Raw genomic sequence first — 16,720 nt, forward strand, 5'->3', positions numbered from 1 at the left:
CTTTGCCGTCAAGGCAGTCGACGAGGCCAAACCCTGCCCAACCCTAAAGGAATGCAAACCATTCTCTCTGGCACTGCCTACCTGCAAGGAGAAGTGGAAGGATGTCCACCTAACCTTCTCCGTTTCTAAGTTGGATCCAGAGATAGCAGGCCAGCAGTTCAATGAGAACCTTCCGAAGTTGCCAGACCATCTTCTGAGGAGGGAACGGGAGACGAAGGAGAGACTTGGGGCCTCCCTTTCTCATCAGAACTGACTGGAAATGAGTGCAGGTCTACAAGAACGCCTCAGAAATGTTCATTTTCCTGGCTAAGTCCAACATGGGTACCCTTGTGAAAGACTTATATGATTTCTTCAGATCAAAGAGAGCCTGCAGAGAGTTTGTCTTGGCCTCAGCGACCATAAGACACGAACCAAGAAAACTGATTACCTCAAGAATCTGGGGTAAAGACCTTTTCCCACAGGAACTGGTCCAAGAGATCATAGCCAGAACAGCCATGGAGATCAGGAACGTTCTCCAAAAGTGGGGCATGAGCTCAAAGAGGAAATCTTCCTCGGACGGAGGTTCCCAGCCCAAGAATAAAGAGGCAAGGAGACCACGCAAACCTGCACAACTGCCTGCCATGACTATGACCACGAGGCCTCAGCCCACTTTTCAGATGGTCCCTCAACAACTGGTAGCCCCGTCGCCAGTGCTTAACCCTAACTTTGAGAGGCAGTCGACTTCCTTTCGCCCTAGTCAGAAAGGAAAAGACCCTAAGAGAAGTTTGCCCAGAGGTAACTCCTCTCGGGGCCGAGGAGGACGTGGTCACAGAAACAAATCCGCAGGACACCTCATGCAAAGAGGGGCTCCAGGCAGGAGGCAGACTTTATCACTTTTGGGATCTCTGGACCTTCGATCCCTGGGCCCACAGCCTAATAACGAATGGACTCGGGTGGAAATGGAACAGAACTCCACCCCGTTTTCCAGAATTTTTCCAACACTCCACCCCGTTTTCCAGAATTCTTCCCACACTCCACCCCTTGTTAGAAGAATATACCTCAGAACTCTTGAACAAGAAGGTAAAAAGGAAAGCGAAGTCCATCAAATTCCAGGGAAGGCTGTTTTGTGTTCCCAAGAAAGACTTAGACAAACTCAGAGTCATTCTAGACTTGTCTCCACTCAACAAGTTCATCGAGAACAACAAGTTCCGGATGCTTACCTTGCAACACATAAGGACCTTTCTACCAAAAGGGGTGTACACAGTCTCAATAGACCCAGCAGATGCTTACTGGCATCTTCCAATGAGTCGCCCTTTCTCCTCCTACCTAGGATTCAAGCTACAGAAGAAGTGTCTTCAGAGCAATGCCCTTCAGACTGAACACAGCCCCAAGGATATTCACGAAGCCGGCAGACACAATCGTCCAGCAGCTACACTCCGAAGGAGTTCACGTAGTAGAATATCTAGACGATTGCCTGGTATGGGCAGCATCCAAGACTTCTTGTCTGCAGGCAGCCAACAAGGTGATCCAGTTCCGGGAACACCTGGGCTTCAAGATCAATCCCAATAAGTCTCGCCTTCCTCCAGCACAGAAGTTCCAATGGCTAAGAATCCAAAGGGACTTAAAGTCACACCACCTCTCCATTCCATCCAAGAAGAGGAATGAGATAAAGGGATCTGTCAAGAGACTAATCTGTCACAAGAGGATTTCAAGACGCCAACAGGAAAGAGTATTGGGCTCTCTCCAGTTCGCAGCAGTGTCAGGCCCGGTGCTAAAAGCAGGTTTATAAGATGCGTCAGGAGTCTGGAGAAGATACGCATCAAATGCTCGAAGAGGTCAACTAAGGTTGACCCCGACCCTATTGCACACACAGTTAAGGCCGTGGTCAACAGCAAAGAGCCTAGCATGAACAATTCCCCTGCAACCACCACAACCATCAGTGGTAATACACACGGATGCCTCCTTGGAAGGATGGGGAGGCCATTCTCAGGAGAGAAAAGTGCAAGGGAATTGGTCGCACCAGTTCAAAACCTTTCATATCAACGTTTTGGAAGCTCTGGCAGTTTACCTGACGTTGAAGAAACTACCCTCTCGCAGAGCAATCTACATCAGATTGGTCCTGGACAACGAAGTGATAGCAAAATGTTTAATCAACAAGGCTCGTGATTGCCTCACATCAACCATGTGATATTAGTCACCTTCTACCTGGCAAGGAAGAAGGGATGGCACCTATCAGCAGTTCACCTACAAGGGTTCCGCAACGTGATGGCGGATGCTCTATACAGGCGAAAGCCCATAGAGACAGAATGGTCCCTAAACGCAGACTCATTCTCCTTCACCTCGGAAAAAGTCCCGGAACTGCAGACTGACCTCTTCACAACGAGCGACAACAAGAAACTACCTCGTTACGTATCCCCTTATAAGGACCCTCAAGCAGAGGCGATGGGCACAATATCCCTCGACTGGAACAGGTGGAATTGCATTAACCTGTTTCCACCAACCAATCTCCTGCTAAGAGTCCTCGACAAGCTAAGATCCTTCAGAGGGACAGCAGCAGTAGTGGCCCCCAAGTGGCCCAAAAGCAATTGGTTCCCTCTAGTTCTAGAGCTGAAACTGAAGTGGTTTCTTCTGCTGGATCCAGTATTATCCCAACTGGTCCAGAAGTCGACTGTCTACGCTTCATCCTCGAGAACCAACAACCTACATCTCATGATTTTCTCACCCTAGCGGCGAACAAAAAGTTTGGAATCTCGAAGGATAAAGTTGACTTCATCGAAGAGTATCAGCCTAGTTCAACTAGGAGACAATATGAATCGTCATGGAAGAAATGGGTTTCCTTTGTGAAAACAAGGAAACCGACAGAAATATCGACAAATTTCTGTCTAGCATTCTTCATATTCCTACACGAACAAGGCCTGGCTTCTACTACGATTACTTTGTGTAATTCAACCCTGGCTAGACCACTTCTGTATGCCTTTGGAGTGGACATCTCTTGTGAAATCTTTAATAAGATCCCAAAAGCATGCTCTAGACTCAAGCCAGCAACTCAACCAAAGCCCATCACGTGGTCCTTGGACAAAGTCTTGCACTATGCTTTGAACCTAAACAATGAGAATTGTACTCTAAACGATCTAACACAGAGAGTTATTTTTCTGTTTGCAATAGCCTCAGGGGCTAGAGTTAGTGAAATAGTGGCCTTATCTAGAAACAAAGGCCATATTCAGTAACTAGACACAGGAGAACTGAACTTCTTTCCTGATCCTGCCTTTCTTGCCAAGAATGAGCTACCCACTAAGAGGTGGGGTCCTTGGAGAATCTGCCCACTGAAGGAAGATACCTCTCTGTGCCCAGTAGAGTGTCTTAAGGTCTATCTTCGAAGAACTTCAGACTTCAGAGGCAAAACCTCAGGATCAAACCTATCCCTAAGACAACTGAGAGCGAAGCTCACCAACTTTATTCGCAGAGCGGATCCTGACAGTACACCCCCAGGTCACGATCCGAGGAAAGTTGCTTCTTCATTGAACTTCTTTCAACATATGGACTTTGAGAGACTCCGCTCATACACTGGGTGGAGATCATCCAGGGTCTTCTACAAACACTATGCGAAGCAAGTACATGAAATAAAACATTTTGTGGTGGCGGCGGGTAGTGTTATAAAACCCGTCGTCTAGTGCTACGATGAACAGCGAACTGTTTTGGGACTTTACAGTGCATCGGGTGCATGGGTACACTTACCTGCTAGTGCAAATCACAACGATGATTAACACTGTTCCATATAGGTGCATATATGACCAATAACACCAGTGCCGAGTGAACATTTGCGTCACAGTGTTTATGCATTCCCAAAAATCTGTATAAGTCAAGACAGATTTGGTTTCACATCTCCATTGTGTGGCATTATTCCGATAATGAAATTACATATTTTTGACAAGAGAAAATATGGACCCTGATGTGTTTTAATGCTGGATTAGATTCATAATCTATTGTAACTACATTTGATAATCTAGTTGTAAAGTAAAAATACTAAACGTATTTGCGTCTTATTACTGCTATCTCAGTTACAGACAAATAAAACATGCTAGAGTTTTAATTAAGCCCTAGAAGGGCCCAGAACTTGAAATCAGGATACAGATTTCCAAAGTAAGTGAAAGGTAATCTCTAAAGTTTTACCTTCCATTCCTACAAAAATTCAAACCTTGAATCCTTATTGTCAATGTCGACACTTTCCCTGCAGGGGGCAGGAAGCACTAAACCAGTTCCAGGCTTAGTGGAAATGACAGTCAACTGGAATTTCACATACAGGTCTAGCACACCAGATAAGGAAATCCATTCAAGGTAGAAGGCACATACACAAACCCACAGCTATAGTAATTTCAAGTTAATTCTCTGACATTCCTCCAACAGGACGACATGGCCCGAGCCCAAAAAACGGATTTTGAGCAAAGCGAAAAATCTATTTTTGGGCGTGAGTGCCATGTCGTCCTGATGGACCCACCCTTTGCTGACCCCTCCCAAAATTACTCTATCTGCAGCCATTTCTGCTTAACGACAAGAAAAGGAATGGCGTCGTAGTAGTAATGGGGAAGGAGGTCCACCAGGTACCTAAATTGGCACCCCCTTCTTTCGCCACTCTTCCCCCTTACATCAAAAAGTTAAATCTATTCGGGGTGAAGATTGCTATGTGTCGTATCTAAAAATACGTCCCCTGATATTATGCGATATCCTTAATTGGATACTCGCGCCAGGAGTTAGAATCCTGGAGACCTTAGGTTTATTTCTCTGGGAGTATCACTCTAGCAAAAATCCCTTAGAAAGCTACCTAAAGGAACCTTCCATCAGGACGACATGGCACTCTCACCCAAAAACAGATTTTTCGCTTTGCTCAAAATTCATTTATTAGGGGTGTTACTTTCAACGAAGCTGAAAGGATGAGCCATTATATTCTAGCAAGGGTTAACTACCCATCCTGCTAGTTAGTGGGGGGGAGGGGGTAGTTCACTACCCCTCCCACTCACACAACTTATCTCACTTTGCTTGGAGGCAGGACTTCAAGGGGGATAGGGTTGGCAGGTAAGTTTGTATAAATAGCTAAAGGTTTGTATCATTAGGAAAAATACAAATTAAAATTTGTCATTTGTTCCGTAACTGGAATACAAACAAACGCTATTTAGTAGGGGAGACTTGCCCATTAGGAGGGTGAACATCCCTGACAAACTGGCTTTTAGCTACTTGGGGGCTCCTCATTTTAAATAGGTATATACCAAAAATAAGGAATCCCCAACACCTCGCTAAACCTTGCTAAGCAAGGAACATGGCCTACACAAACTGTGTTGAGATATTAGTAGCGTGACTGTCAAGGTAAAAGCTATTCTGAGTCTTTGTAAGAAAAACTGTTGTAACCAAGACTTTCCCAATACTTCCTCGCCAGGGTATGAGAATGCACCAGTATTAACTTAATACTAGGTACAAAAGGAAGCATGGTTTACCTGCATTGGTTTGAGGTCAGACTACCCAGGTTGCTACTTTCCCCAAGAGAGGGGAAGATGAAGAAAGGAATAAGAGCCAGTCCAACCTTTTCATTCAAGCAGACTAAAACTGGCTAAGTTCCCTCAATCTTCTGATACTTGTCCAATTAGGATTTTGAGGTATTATACTAGCTGTTGTGCAGCCACCACAGGGCCGAAAGAGAACGTATCGAGCCTCCTGTGGGTCACGTCTTGTAGGTAGTGGGCTGTAAATGTACTTTGACATTTCCACACCCCAGCACGTAGAACCTGCGTCACTGAAAAGTTTATTTTGAAGGCCAGGGATGTAGCTATGCCCCTGACATAGTGGAATCTGGGGTGACATGAAGGAGGAGGGTCTGGTTTCAGGGCATGGTCTATGACCCTGCAAATTCAAGCAGAAATGGTATTTTTGGTGACCCTCCTCTTGTTCCTCCCTGTGCTGACGAAAAGTGTAGGCACATGGGGACGGGCTGCAGCTGTTCTCTTGAGGTAAAGCCTCAAACTCCTCACTGGGCAGAGTAAGAGAAGATCAGGGTCATCTGTTACAGTATGGAGACTCAAAATCCAGAATGAGCCAAATTGGGAATAAGCCACTCCCCGATTCTGAGTCTTGGGAACAAACTTAGGGAAGGAGTGGAACGTTACCTCTTCCCATCCCCTTGAACGGGCGATGTTGTATAAGAGACCATGAAGTTCACTGACTCGTTTGGCCGAAGTCAAAGCCAGCAAGAACACTGTCTTCCAAGTTAGGTAGCGATCTGTTGCCTGGCGTAATGGTTCATAGGGCTGTCTCTTCAGAGACCTGAGAACTTGAACCACGTTCCAAGGGGGAGGTCTCACTTCCGACTGAGGACAGGTAAGTTAGTAACTCCGTATGAGTAAGGAAAGTTCCAATGATGAGAAAATGTCCATTCCATTCAGTCTAAGGGCGATGCCTAAAGCTGAGCGATAGCCTTTTACTGTCGAAACTGAAAGGAGCATTTTTTCACGCAAATGCAAGAGAAACTCTGCTATCGCTGGAATAGTGGAATCAAGAGGAGAGATGCCCCTTCCATGACACCTACCACAGACTTTCCACTTTGCCTGGTAGACTGCTGCTGATGATTTCCGCAGGTATTCAGACATCCTAGTTGCAACTTGTTGCAAAAATCCTCTCTGAGTGAGATGTTGGATAGTCTCCAGGTATGAACTCATAGCAAAGCTACAGCTTTGTGGAAAATGTTGTACCCTCCTTATCAGACGGAATGAGGAAAAAGCGTAGACGTCAATGATGTCCACCGTTGTTGGAATGCATCTTGCCAGAGTCTTGGGGTCTAGGACTGGGGAGCAGTACAACAGGAGCTGAAGTTCAGGGCCGCTGTGAAGAGAACCACTGAAGGAAAACCCCACAAAGTCAGGACTTTGTTGGTTACTAGATGATCCAAAAACGACTTGGTACTCATTATCTGAGATGCTCTACTCAGGTTGTTAGCAAGCACATTCCTCTTGCCTGAAATGAAGCGTGCTGATAGTGGTATTGCGTGAATCTCAGGCCATCTCATTATCTCTACTGCTAGATGAGATAGGGGCTGCAAAAAAGTAACTCCTTGTTTGTTGATGTAAGATACCACTTTGGTGTTGTTGCTCATCACCACTACAGAGTGGCCTGCCAGGAACTGATGGAACTGTTGAAGGGCCAGAAAGACGGCTTTCATCTTTTAGAGATTTATGTGGAGGTAGTCTTCTGACTTTCACCAAAGGCCTGAGATCATGTGGTGCAGCACGTAGGGGCCCACATCCTTTTTTTAATCATCTGAGAACAGCATCAAATCAGGGGGAGGATGAAAAGATCTACTCTTTCGTAGATTCTCGTCTGACACCCGCCATTCAAGGTCCTTCTGTTCTGCTGGTCCCATGAGGATCAGTGTGTCTGGGGAGTTAAAGGCTTGATTCCACCTGGACTTGACTAGCCACTGGAGAGATCGAATCTTGAGGCGACTGTTGAGAACTAGACGGTCGAGAGATGATCGGTGCCCAAGGAGACGTAGCTACGTCTGGGCTGGAAGTTGTTATCATCTGAGACTCATTATTTTGTTGTCTGATGGGAAGCCTTTGTAGAAATTGGTGTCTATTATCATGCCTAGGTATATCAGCCTTTGCATAGGAAGCAGGGAAGACTTCTCGAGGTTTACCATGATCCCCAAACCTTGGCAGAGCCTCAGAAGTTTGTCTTGGTGTTGAAGAAGGGTTGACACCGAGTCTGCTAGGATTAGCCAGTCGTCCAGATAACAGAAGAGACAGATACCGATACTGTGTGCCCAAGATGACGCTAGGGCAAACACTCTGGTGAAGACTAGGGGTCCTGTGGAAAGACCAAAGCACAATACCTTGAACTGGTATTTCCTGTTGTCCAAGCTAAATCTTGAGTACTTCCTTGAAGACGGATGGATTGGGATCTGGAAGTACGCGTCCTTTAGGTCCAGTGTGCACATGAAGTCCTGTGGTTTTACCACTGTCTGACCATGTCTGCCGTCTCCATGCTGAATGGAGTGTGTTTGACAATTTTGTTCAGAGCTGAGAGATTGATGACTGGTCTCTAGCCTCCCAAATGACTTTTTCACAAAAGAGAGTCAACTGAAGAAGTCTGGAGACTCGTCAAGGACCTCCTGGAGAGCGCCTTTCTTCAACATGGTCTGGACTTCTGCCCGCAGGGCTAGCTGCTTTAATGATCCCATCACAAAGGAGTCTACCGACACTAGATTCATGGTCAGGGGAGAGAGAGACGACGTGAACGGGACACAATACCTTGAACGAATCACGGAGACTGTCCAGGGTTCGGCCGCAAGTTGCTTCCACTTGTACCAGCAGCTTTGCAGGCATTCCCCTGCCCATGAACAAGTGGGGGAGTGCCTATCCTAGCGTTTACGGCTGCTCACTCTAGGATGTTTTCCTCCCCTGGAGAACTTTGTGCCTTTCCTGTCCTTGGTCGGAAAGGGCTTCTTAGACATTACTGGCTTTGCTGTCGCCTTGCGCATCGAGGTCTTGGCTGGGTTGGACTGCTGAGGAGTTGGTGGTTTATAGGACCTAGATGTCAAGGTCCTATGGAGGAGATATCCTTGTGAGACTTCCTCCATCTCTCTGCAGCATGTTCTACATCCTTAGGCTCGAATAGAGAGGATCCCTCTAGAGAGTAGTTCCTGAGCCTGGTGATCTCGGCTTTCCGGACCTGTTGATGGAAGCTCTCAAACACTGCATCATGTCGTCTCCACAAGTTTGAGACTTGGTGGGCCAGAAACTTGCTAGTATGAGTGCCTGAGAGGAGGAAGGTTTCCATAGCATTTCTGGTACTTTCTTTGGAAAAATCCTCGGTCCATAACAGGATTCCCAAGGTCCCCAACCAAAAATCAAGCCATTAAGTAGCCTGTATGGCATACTTAGTGAATTTTTCCTGGTTATGGATCCCTGCTGCTGTAAAAGACCTGACAATTAGAGAGCCTCTCTTGAGACACCCTTGGTTAGCTCTTCCAGAGAGTGGTACAGTGGAAGAGCTGGACGAGGCTCGTCCAAGACATTATAGTACTTCCTCTGCTGGACGCGAGGAAGGGGAGGAGCTTGGCAGAAGAGCCAGACTGATGAGAGGAGGAGAAATCAGAGATGTTGGGTGATCTTAGCCCAGGCACTATTCAGCCCTTGGGACCAGGGCAAGGCTGCACTGGTTTTTGAGGGCTACTGGGTACCAAAGTCACGATCTAGGACCGTGTCTTTGCCCTCTCATGGGGGTATCTCTGGGTCGGTAAACCCATTGAGTACCCTAATAAGAGTCAGAACTTGCCAGAAGGCATGCTCTGACTCTTTCTGCTCCCCCTCTCAAGTGGGACTGGCAGTGAAGTCTCCTTCCTCCACCCCTGAGAGCTCATCTCGGTGTGAGTTATGAACATTCCTAGAGTGGCTGGTGGATACTGTAGGTCTGAAGGTCCTGTTAGAAAACTTTGGGATTTTCGCACACAGACACAAAATAGTCATAAACTTTACAGGGTTGACTGCCGAACACGAGCAATAGACAATGGCCTTAAAATGCATTTGTTTACATTCCTTCCACAAATTGTTTATTACTTATCACAAATAAAATCCACTCATTTTTGTGTTATTTAGACTAACAACACAGTAGCACACTTCTAGTTAACCCTTTTACCCCCAGGCTATTTGGAAATTTTCAACCCTTAACCCCCAGGGGGTTATTTTTTTCCCAGCACATTTTGCAGTATATTTTTTTTAAATTGCTCTAACAGCCTTAATTTTTGTCATAGAGAGGTCAGGTTGGTCTCATTCTCTTGGAAAATGCCTGAATTTTCTCAAAAAATTATCAAAAATATGAAAAAACTTTTATAGCATTTTTTTGCAAGGACGTACCGGTACGTTCATGGGGGTAAAGGGATGGCTTTTGTGAAACGTACCAGTACGTCCTTTGGGGGTAAAAGGGTTAAAAGACAAGATGATATGAATAAAGAGCAGCATCACAGACCACTACACAATGGTAACAGGCAATGATCAACATTCATCTTTCCTATGCATTTAGCAGAATGGTCTCAGCTTCTTTCCTATATACGTACAGTACTCTGAATAGTCTAGATTTCCCTCTCTCCTGAATGTAGGGGGCTGCTATCAATACCTGACAAAAAATAATAATAACGGATTAAAGCATTTTTGGGGGCACAGAGGGGTATTCAAAATAAAAAAAAAAAAAATAATAGTGTGTTTCATAACATACAACCCACTAAGCTTCCTCAGATACAAGCTGCCGGTCTCGTTCTCGGCAGCCGAAGTCCTTAACCAGGAAAAGGTCATTAAGTATGCGATGCAAGCTACTTCATGGCTGGACATCTGGTTAGGGACCTTAGGTATCCTGATACGATCCAAGGATTTTTCCAAGGTGCGTACCAGGAAGGCAATGGAGACCTTTTTACTCTCAGGCACTCGCACTAGTCTCATCGAGTCTTCCTCCTCCATAAGGCTTTAACAACTAAGCCCTATAAACCTCCAGCACCTCAGCAGTTCCGTCCAATCACGACCGTAACGACGAAACCAACAGCGAAGACAGTGGTGTCTAATAAGCCCTTTCCTGTCAAGGACAGGAAAGGCAAAGAGTCCTCCAGGGGAGGAAAGAATCCTAGAGGGAGCAGCCGAGGCCACAAACACTAGGATAGGCTTTCCCCCTGCGTTTCCACCAGTGGGGGGATGCCTAAAAAGTTGCTCAGACAGGAGGAAGCAACTCAGGGCCGATTCCTGGACAATCTCCGTGATCCGTCTAGGATATCGCGTCCCGTTCATAACATCTCTACCTCCCCTGACCAGGAATCCAGTGTCAATAGACTCCCTTGCCATGGGATCGGCAAGGGGGCAGGCCCTTCAGGCAGAAGTCCAGACCCTGTTGAAGAAGGGCACTCTCCAAGAGGTCTCGACGGGTCCCCAAGCTTCTTCAGTCAACTCTTTCTTGTAAGAAAGGCGTCTGGAGGCTGGAGACCAGTCATCGACCACTCAGCCCTGAACAAGTTTGTCAAACACACTCCATTCACCATGGAGACGGCAGACACAGTCAGACTAGCAGTAAGACCTCAGGACTTCATGTGTACACTGGACCTATACACTGGACCTAAAGGACGCGTATTTCCAGATCCCAGTCCATCCATCTTCAAGGAAGTACTTAAGACTCAGCCTAGACAACAGAAAGTACCAGTTCAAGGTGCTGTGCTTCGGTCTTTCCACAGCACCCAAGTTTTTACCAGAGTGTTCGCCCTAGTGTCATCTTGGGTACAAAGGATTGGCATCCGTCTCCTCCATTATCTGGATGACTGGCTAATCCTAACAGACTCAGTGTCAACCCTTCTTCAACGACGAGACAAACTTCTGAGACTTTGTCAGGATCTGGGGATCATGGTAAATCTCGAGAAGTCTTCTCTGCTTCTTACACAGAGACTTAGGCATGATCATAGACACCAATCTCCACAAAGCCTTCCAATCAGGCGACAGGATAACAAGGATGAGACAGGTCGCAAGACCCTTTCTCAGACGAGAAGAACTTCCAGCCCAAATGTGGTTATGTCTCCTCAGTCACCTTTCATCGCTGGCCCGTCTAGTTCCCAATGGTTGCCTCAGAATGAAATCCCTCCCGTGACAACTCAAGTCCCGGTGGAATCAGACTCGAAATTCCCCGGACATCCGGATCCCCATGGGATCAGCAAAACTGACAAACCTCCACTGGTGGGTGACAGACGAGAACCTACGAAAGGGAGTGGACCTTCTTGTCCTCCCCCTGGGATTTGATGCTGTTCTCAGACGCTTCAAAAAAAAAGGGTGGGGGGCCCAGGTGCTGCACAACACGACCTCAGGCCTCTGGTCAGTCAGAAGAGTACCTCCACATAAATCTCCTAGAGATGAAGGCCGTCTTTCTGGCCCTTCAACAGTTCCTGGCGGGCCACTCGGTGGTGGTGATAAGTAACAACACCACAGTAGTGGCTTACATCAACAAGCAATGAGGTACTTTTTCGCAGCAGCTATCTTATCTAGCAGTAGAGATACTGAGATGGGCCGAAATCCATTCAATACCACTATCGGCACGCTTCATTCCGGGCAAAAGGAATGTGCTCGCCGACAACCTCAGCAGAGCATCTCAGATAATGAGTACCGAATGGTCTTTGGATTATCTAGTAGCCAACAGTGCTGATTTTGTGGGGTTCTCCGACTGTGGACCTCTTCGCAACGGCCCTGAACTTCAGGCTCCCGCTGTATTGTTCCCCAGTCCCAGACCCCAAGGCTCTCTGGCAAGATGCTTTCCAACAACGGTGGGACAACATTGACGTTTACGCCTTTCCCCCGCTCTGTCTGATGAGGAGGGTACTCAACAAGACCAAAACATCAGTTAATCTTTCAATGACCCTCATAGCTCCGCTATGGCATCACGCAGAATGGTTTCCGGACCTTCAACAGCTCCTAATGGAGCCCCCAAGAGAACTCCCTCCACGACACAATCTACTCAAACAACCACATGCCAACATATTCCACAAAGCCGTAGCTTTGCTACGACTTCACGCATGGACACTATCCAGCATCTCCTCTCTCAGAGAGGATTTTTACAACAAGTTGCGACTAGGATGTCTGGATACCTGCGTGAGTCATCAGCAGCAGTCTACCAGGCAAAGTGGAAAGTCTTCTGTGGTTGGTGTTGTGGAAGGGGTATCTCTCCACTCAATGCCACTATTCCAGCAATAGCGGAGTTCCTCGTGTATTTGCGTGAAGAAATGCCCCTGTCAGTCTCGGCATTAAATGGCTATCGCTCAGCCTTAAGTCTCGCCTTCAGACTGAAAGGAATGGACATTTCTTCATCGCTAGAACTTTCCTTACTCATACGGAGTTATGACCTTACCTGCCCCCAGTCAGAAGTGAGACCTCCCCCATGGAACGTGGTTCGAGTTCTCAGGTCTCTGAAGAGACCTCCCTATAAACCATTACACCAGGCAACCGATCGCCACCTGACTTGGAAGACGGTGTTCCTGCTACCTTTGGCTTCGGCCAAGTGAGTCAGTGAACTTCATGGTCTCTCATACAACATCGCCCATTCAAGGGGATGGGGAAAGGTATCATTCAGCTTCGTCTCTGAATTTATTGCTAAGACTCAGAACCCGGAAGTAGCGGATCCACGACTCGACTCCTTCCGGATTTCTAGTCTCCGTTCTGTAACAGATGACCCAGACCATCTCTTACTATGCCCAGTGAGGAGTTTAAAGCTGTATCTTAAGAGAAGAGCTGCAGCCCGTCCTCGTGTGCCTGCACTATTCGTCAGCCCAGGAAGGACCAAGAGGAGAGTCACCAAGAACTCCATCTCAGCATGGATTCCCAAGGTCATAGACCATGCACTGAATCCAGACCCTCCTCCTTCACGTTGCCCCAGAGCTCATGATGTCAGGGGCGTACCTACGTCCCTGGCATTCAAGAGAAACTTCTCAGTGATGCAGGTTCTTCAAGCTGGGGTGTGAAATCGTCAGACCACATTCACATCCCTCTACCTGCAAGACGTGACCCTCAGGAGACTCGATACGTTCTCTATCGGTCCTGTGGTGGCTGCATAACAGCTGGTTTAAAACCTCAAGCTCCTTATTGGACAAGTAGCAGAAGGTTGAGGGCATTGTTTTAGTCTGCGTGAATGAAAAAGTTTGACTGGCCCTTAATCTTTTCTTCATTCTCCCCTCTCTTGGGGAAAGCAGCATCCTGGGTTCTCTGCACAGCTGACCTCAAAACACTGCAGGTAAACTATGTTCCCTTGTGTACCTAGTATTAAGACTAATACTGTTGTGTCCCCATAACCTGACGAGGTGGTATTGGGAAAGTCCTAGTTACACAGTTTTTCCTTCTAAAGAACTCGGAATAACTTTACCAGGACAGTCACACTTCTATATACCTTAACACACAACTTGCGTAGGCCACAGACCTTGCATAGCAAGGTTTTAGCGAAGTGCAGGGACTCCTTATTTTTTGAGTACTGATACACTCAGATAAGGAGCCCCCAGGTAAAGCCAAAAGTCAGATTGGCTGGGACGTCCACCCTTCCTAATGGGTGAGTCACCCCTATTAAATAGCATGGTTTGTATTTCATTTACTGAACAAATGACAAAGTCATAGATAATTTGTATTTTTCCTTACTATACAAACCTTAGCTATTAAAGCAAACTTACCCGCCAGCCCTATTCCCCTTGATGTCCTACCTCCAAGCAAAGTGAGCTCAATCACAGGTGTGAGAGGTGGGGCAGCAAGCTACCCTCCCCTACCCCCACTAACTAGCAGTATGGGTAGTTATCCCTCATTAAAAATTAAGGGCTCGTCATTCCAGCTACGCTGAAAGTAATACCCCTATTAAATAGCTAAGGTTTGTATAGTTAGGAAAAATACAAATTATCTATGAATTTGTCATTTAAAAGTTTTGTGGCCAATTGTCAGCTTGTGCTAACATCTCCATTGTAAAGAGCAAATTGTTTGTATTCATGTAGGAACAAATAAGTGGAGAGACTTAGATGGGGAGAGGGGCCGCCTTCACTCCCACCTGTCCCTTAAAAATGATTCAACGGCTGTCCAGCTCAAGCTAAAATCATATTCTTTACCAAAAGGACAATAGCTTGTATTTCGCGTAAGAACAGCCAAATATTATCCTGCATTGAAAAAGGTGTTCATATACCCTAAAAAATAAAATAAACTACATCTCATTCAAGTTGATTAATTGCTAAAAACTTACCTCTTCAATATCACCAATATCAAAGTCACCCAATTCTGCTTCATTTTCATTTAAATTTTCAAAATTCTGGGGAGAACCTGGAGGTGTATTTTCCTTCATCTTGCACAGCAATTCCCTGTAAATAACATAGATTTAAATTTATACACAAAACGCCATATCGAAAGTCTTACCATATGGAGAGCCCAAAGCACAATTTACTTGCACAATAACCATAAACAAGTACAGATAGAACAAAGTAACAAATTTTAAAAGTAATTTGTATTTTCCTAGCTTTACAAACACGAGTCCTTTAAGAAAAATTATATTTTAATTATAAAATAAATTTTTGAATATACTTACCCGGTGAAAATATAATAGCTGCAACTCTGTTGCTCGACAGACACATACAATAAAAACTCGCTAGCGATCGCTATACAGGTTGCGGGTGTGCCCACCAGCGCCAACTGTCGGCCAGATACCACTCTCGATGTAAACAAAGACTCAATTTCTTCTCATCCCACTGCGTCTCTATTGGGGAGGAAGGGAGGGTCGTTTAATTTATATATTCACCGGGTAAGTATATTCAAAAATTTATTTTATAATTAAACTATCATTTTTAAATATTTAACTTAGCCGGTGAATATATAATAGCTGATTCACACCCAAGGAGGTGGGTAGAGACCAGAGTTAAATATGTTTACATCGTATAAGCTAAGAGTTTTTTATTTCCTTTTGGCAGTTATCAATATAACAAAACCAAAATAAATAGGTACCTGGTAAGGAAGTCGACTTAGACGATTACTCTGCCTTGTAAGTACGTCTTCCTTACGGAGCCCAGCGATCCTCTTAGGATGCTGACAGACCCCCAGGAGCTGAAGTATCAAGGGCTGCAACCCATACAACAGGACCTCATCAAACCCCTAATCTGGGCGCTCTCAAGAAATGACTTTGACCACCCGCCAAATCAACCAGGATGCGAAAGGCTTCTTAGCCTTCCGGACAACCCATAAAAACAACATTAAAACATTTCAAGAGACAGATTAAAAGGGTATGGAATTAGGGAATTGTAGTGGTTGACCCCTCACCCACTACTGCACTCGCTGCTACGAATGGTCCCAGTGTGTAGCAGTTCTCGTAAAGAGACTGGACATCTTTCAAGTAAAATGACGCGAACACTGACTTGCTTCTCCAATAGGTTGCGTCCATGATACTTTGCAGAGATCTATTTTGCTTAAAGGCCACGGAAGTTGCTACAGCTCTAACCTCGTGCGTCTTAACCTTAAGCAAAGATCGGTCTTCCTCACTCAAGTGTGAATGAGCTTCTCGTATTAACAATCTGATAAAATATGACAAAGCATTCTTTGACATAGGCAAGGATGGTTTCTTAACCGAACACCATAACGTTTCAGATTGGCCTCGTAAAGGTTTAGTACGAGCTAAGTAGAACTTAAGAGCTCTAACAGGGCATAAGACTCTTTCTAGTTCATTGCCTACGATCTCCGATAAGCTAGGAATATCGAAAGATTTAGGCCAAGGACGAGAAGGTAGCTCATTTTTGGCTAGGAAACCAAGTTGCAGAGAACAAGTAGCTTTTTCTGACGAAAACCCGATGTTCTTGCTGAAGGCATGAAGCTCACTGACTCTTTTAGCCGAGGCTAAGCATACCAGGAAAAGAGTCTTAAGAGTGAGATCTTTCAGGGAGGCTGACTGTAAAGGCTCAAACCTGTCTGACATGAGGAATCTTAGGACCACGTCTAAATTCCACCCAGGAGTAGCCAAACGACGCTCCTTGGTGGTCTCAAAAGACTTAAGGAGGTCTTGCAGATCTTTATTGTTGGAAAGATCTAAGCCTCTATGCCGGAAGACCGAGGCCAACATGCTTCTGTAGCCCTTGATAGTAGGAGCTGAAAGGGATCGTACTTTTCTCAGGTATAATAGAAAATCAGCTATTTGGGCTACAGAGGTACTGGTCGAGGATACGGAAACTGACTTGCAC

At 45.8% G+C, this 16,720-nt stretch overlaps 1 protein-coding gene across 1 annotated transcript in view; it reads right to left on the reverse strand.

Annotated features, from left to right (window-relative positions):
- Positions 1–16,720, reverse strand: part of LOC137622002 (angio-associated migratory cell protein) — a 108,732-nt gene that overhangs the window by 78,264 nt on the left and 13,748 nt on the right. Inside the window, exon 2 of the mRNA XM_068352489.1 lies at positions 14,746–14,860. Coding sequence (XP_068208590.1) covers positions 14,746–14,844 — 99 coding nt within the window. The 5' untranslated portion in view covers positions 14,845–14,860. The remainder of the gene's footprint in view (positions 1–14,745; positions 14,861–16,720) is intronic.

Source organism: Palaemon carinicauda, chromosome 28, assembly GCF_036898095.1.
Source record: "Palaemon carinicauda isolate YSFRI2023 chromosome 28, ASM3689809v2, whole genome shotgun sequence".
Taxonomy (NCBI): domain Eukaryota; kingdom Metazoa; phylum Arthropoda; class Malacostraca; order Decapoda; family Palaemonidae; genus Palaemon; species Palaemon carinicauda.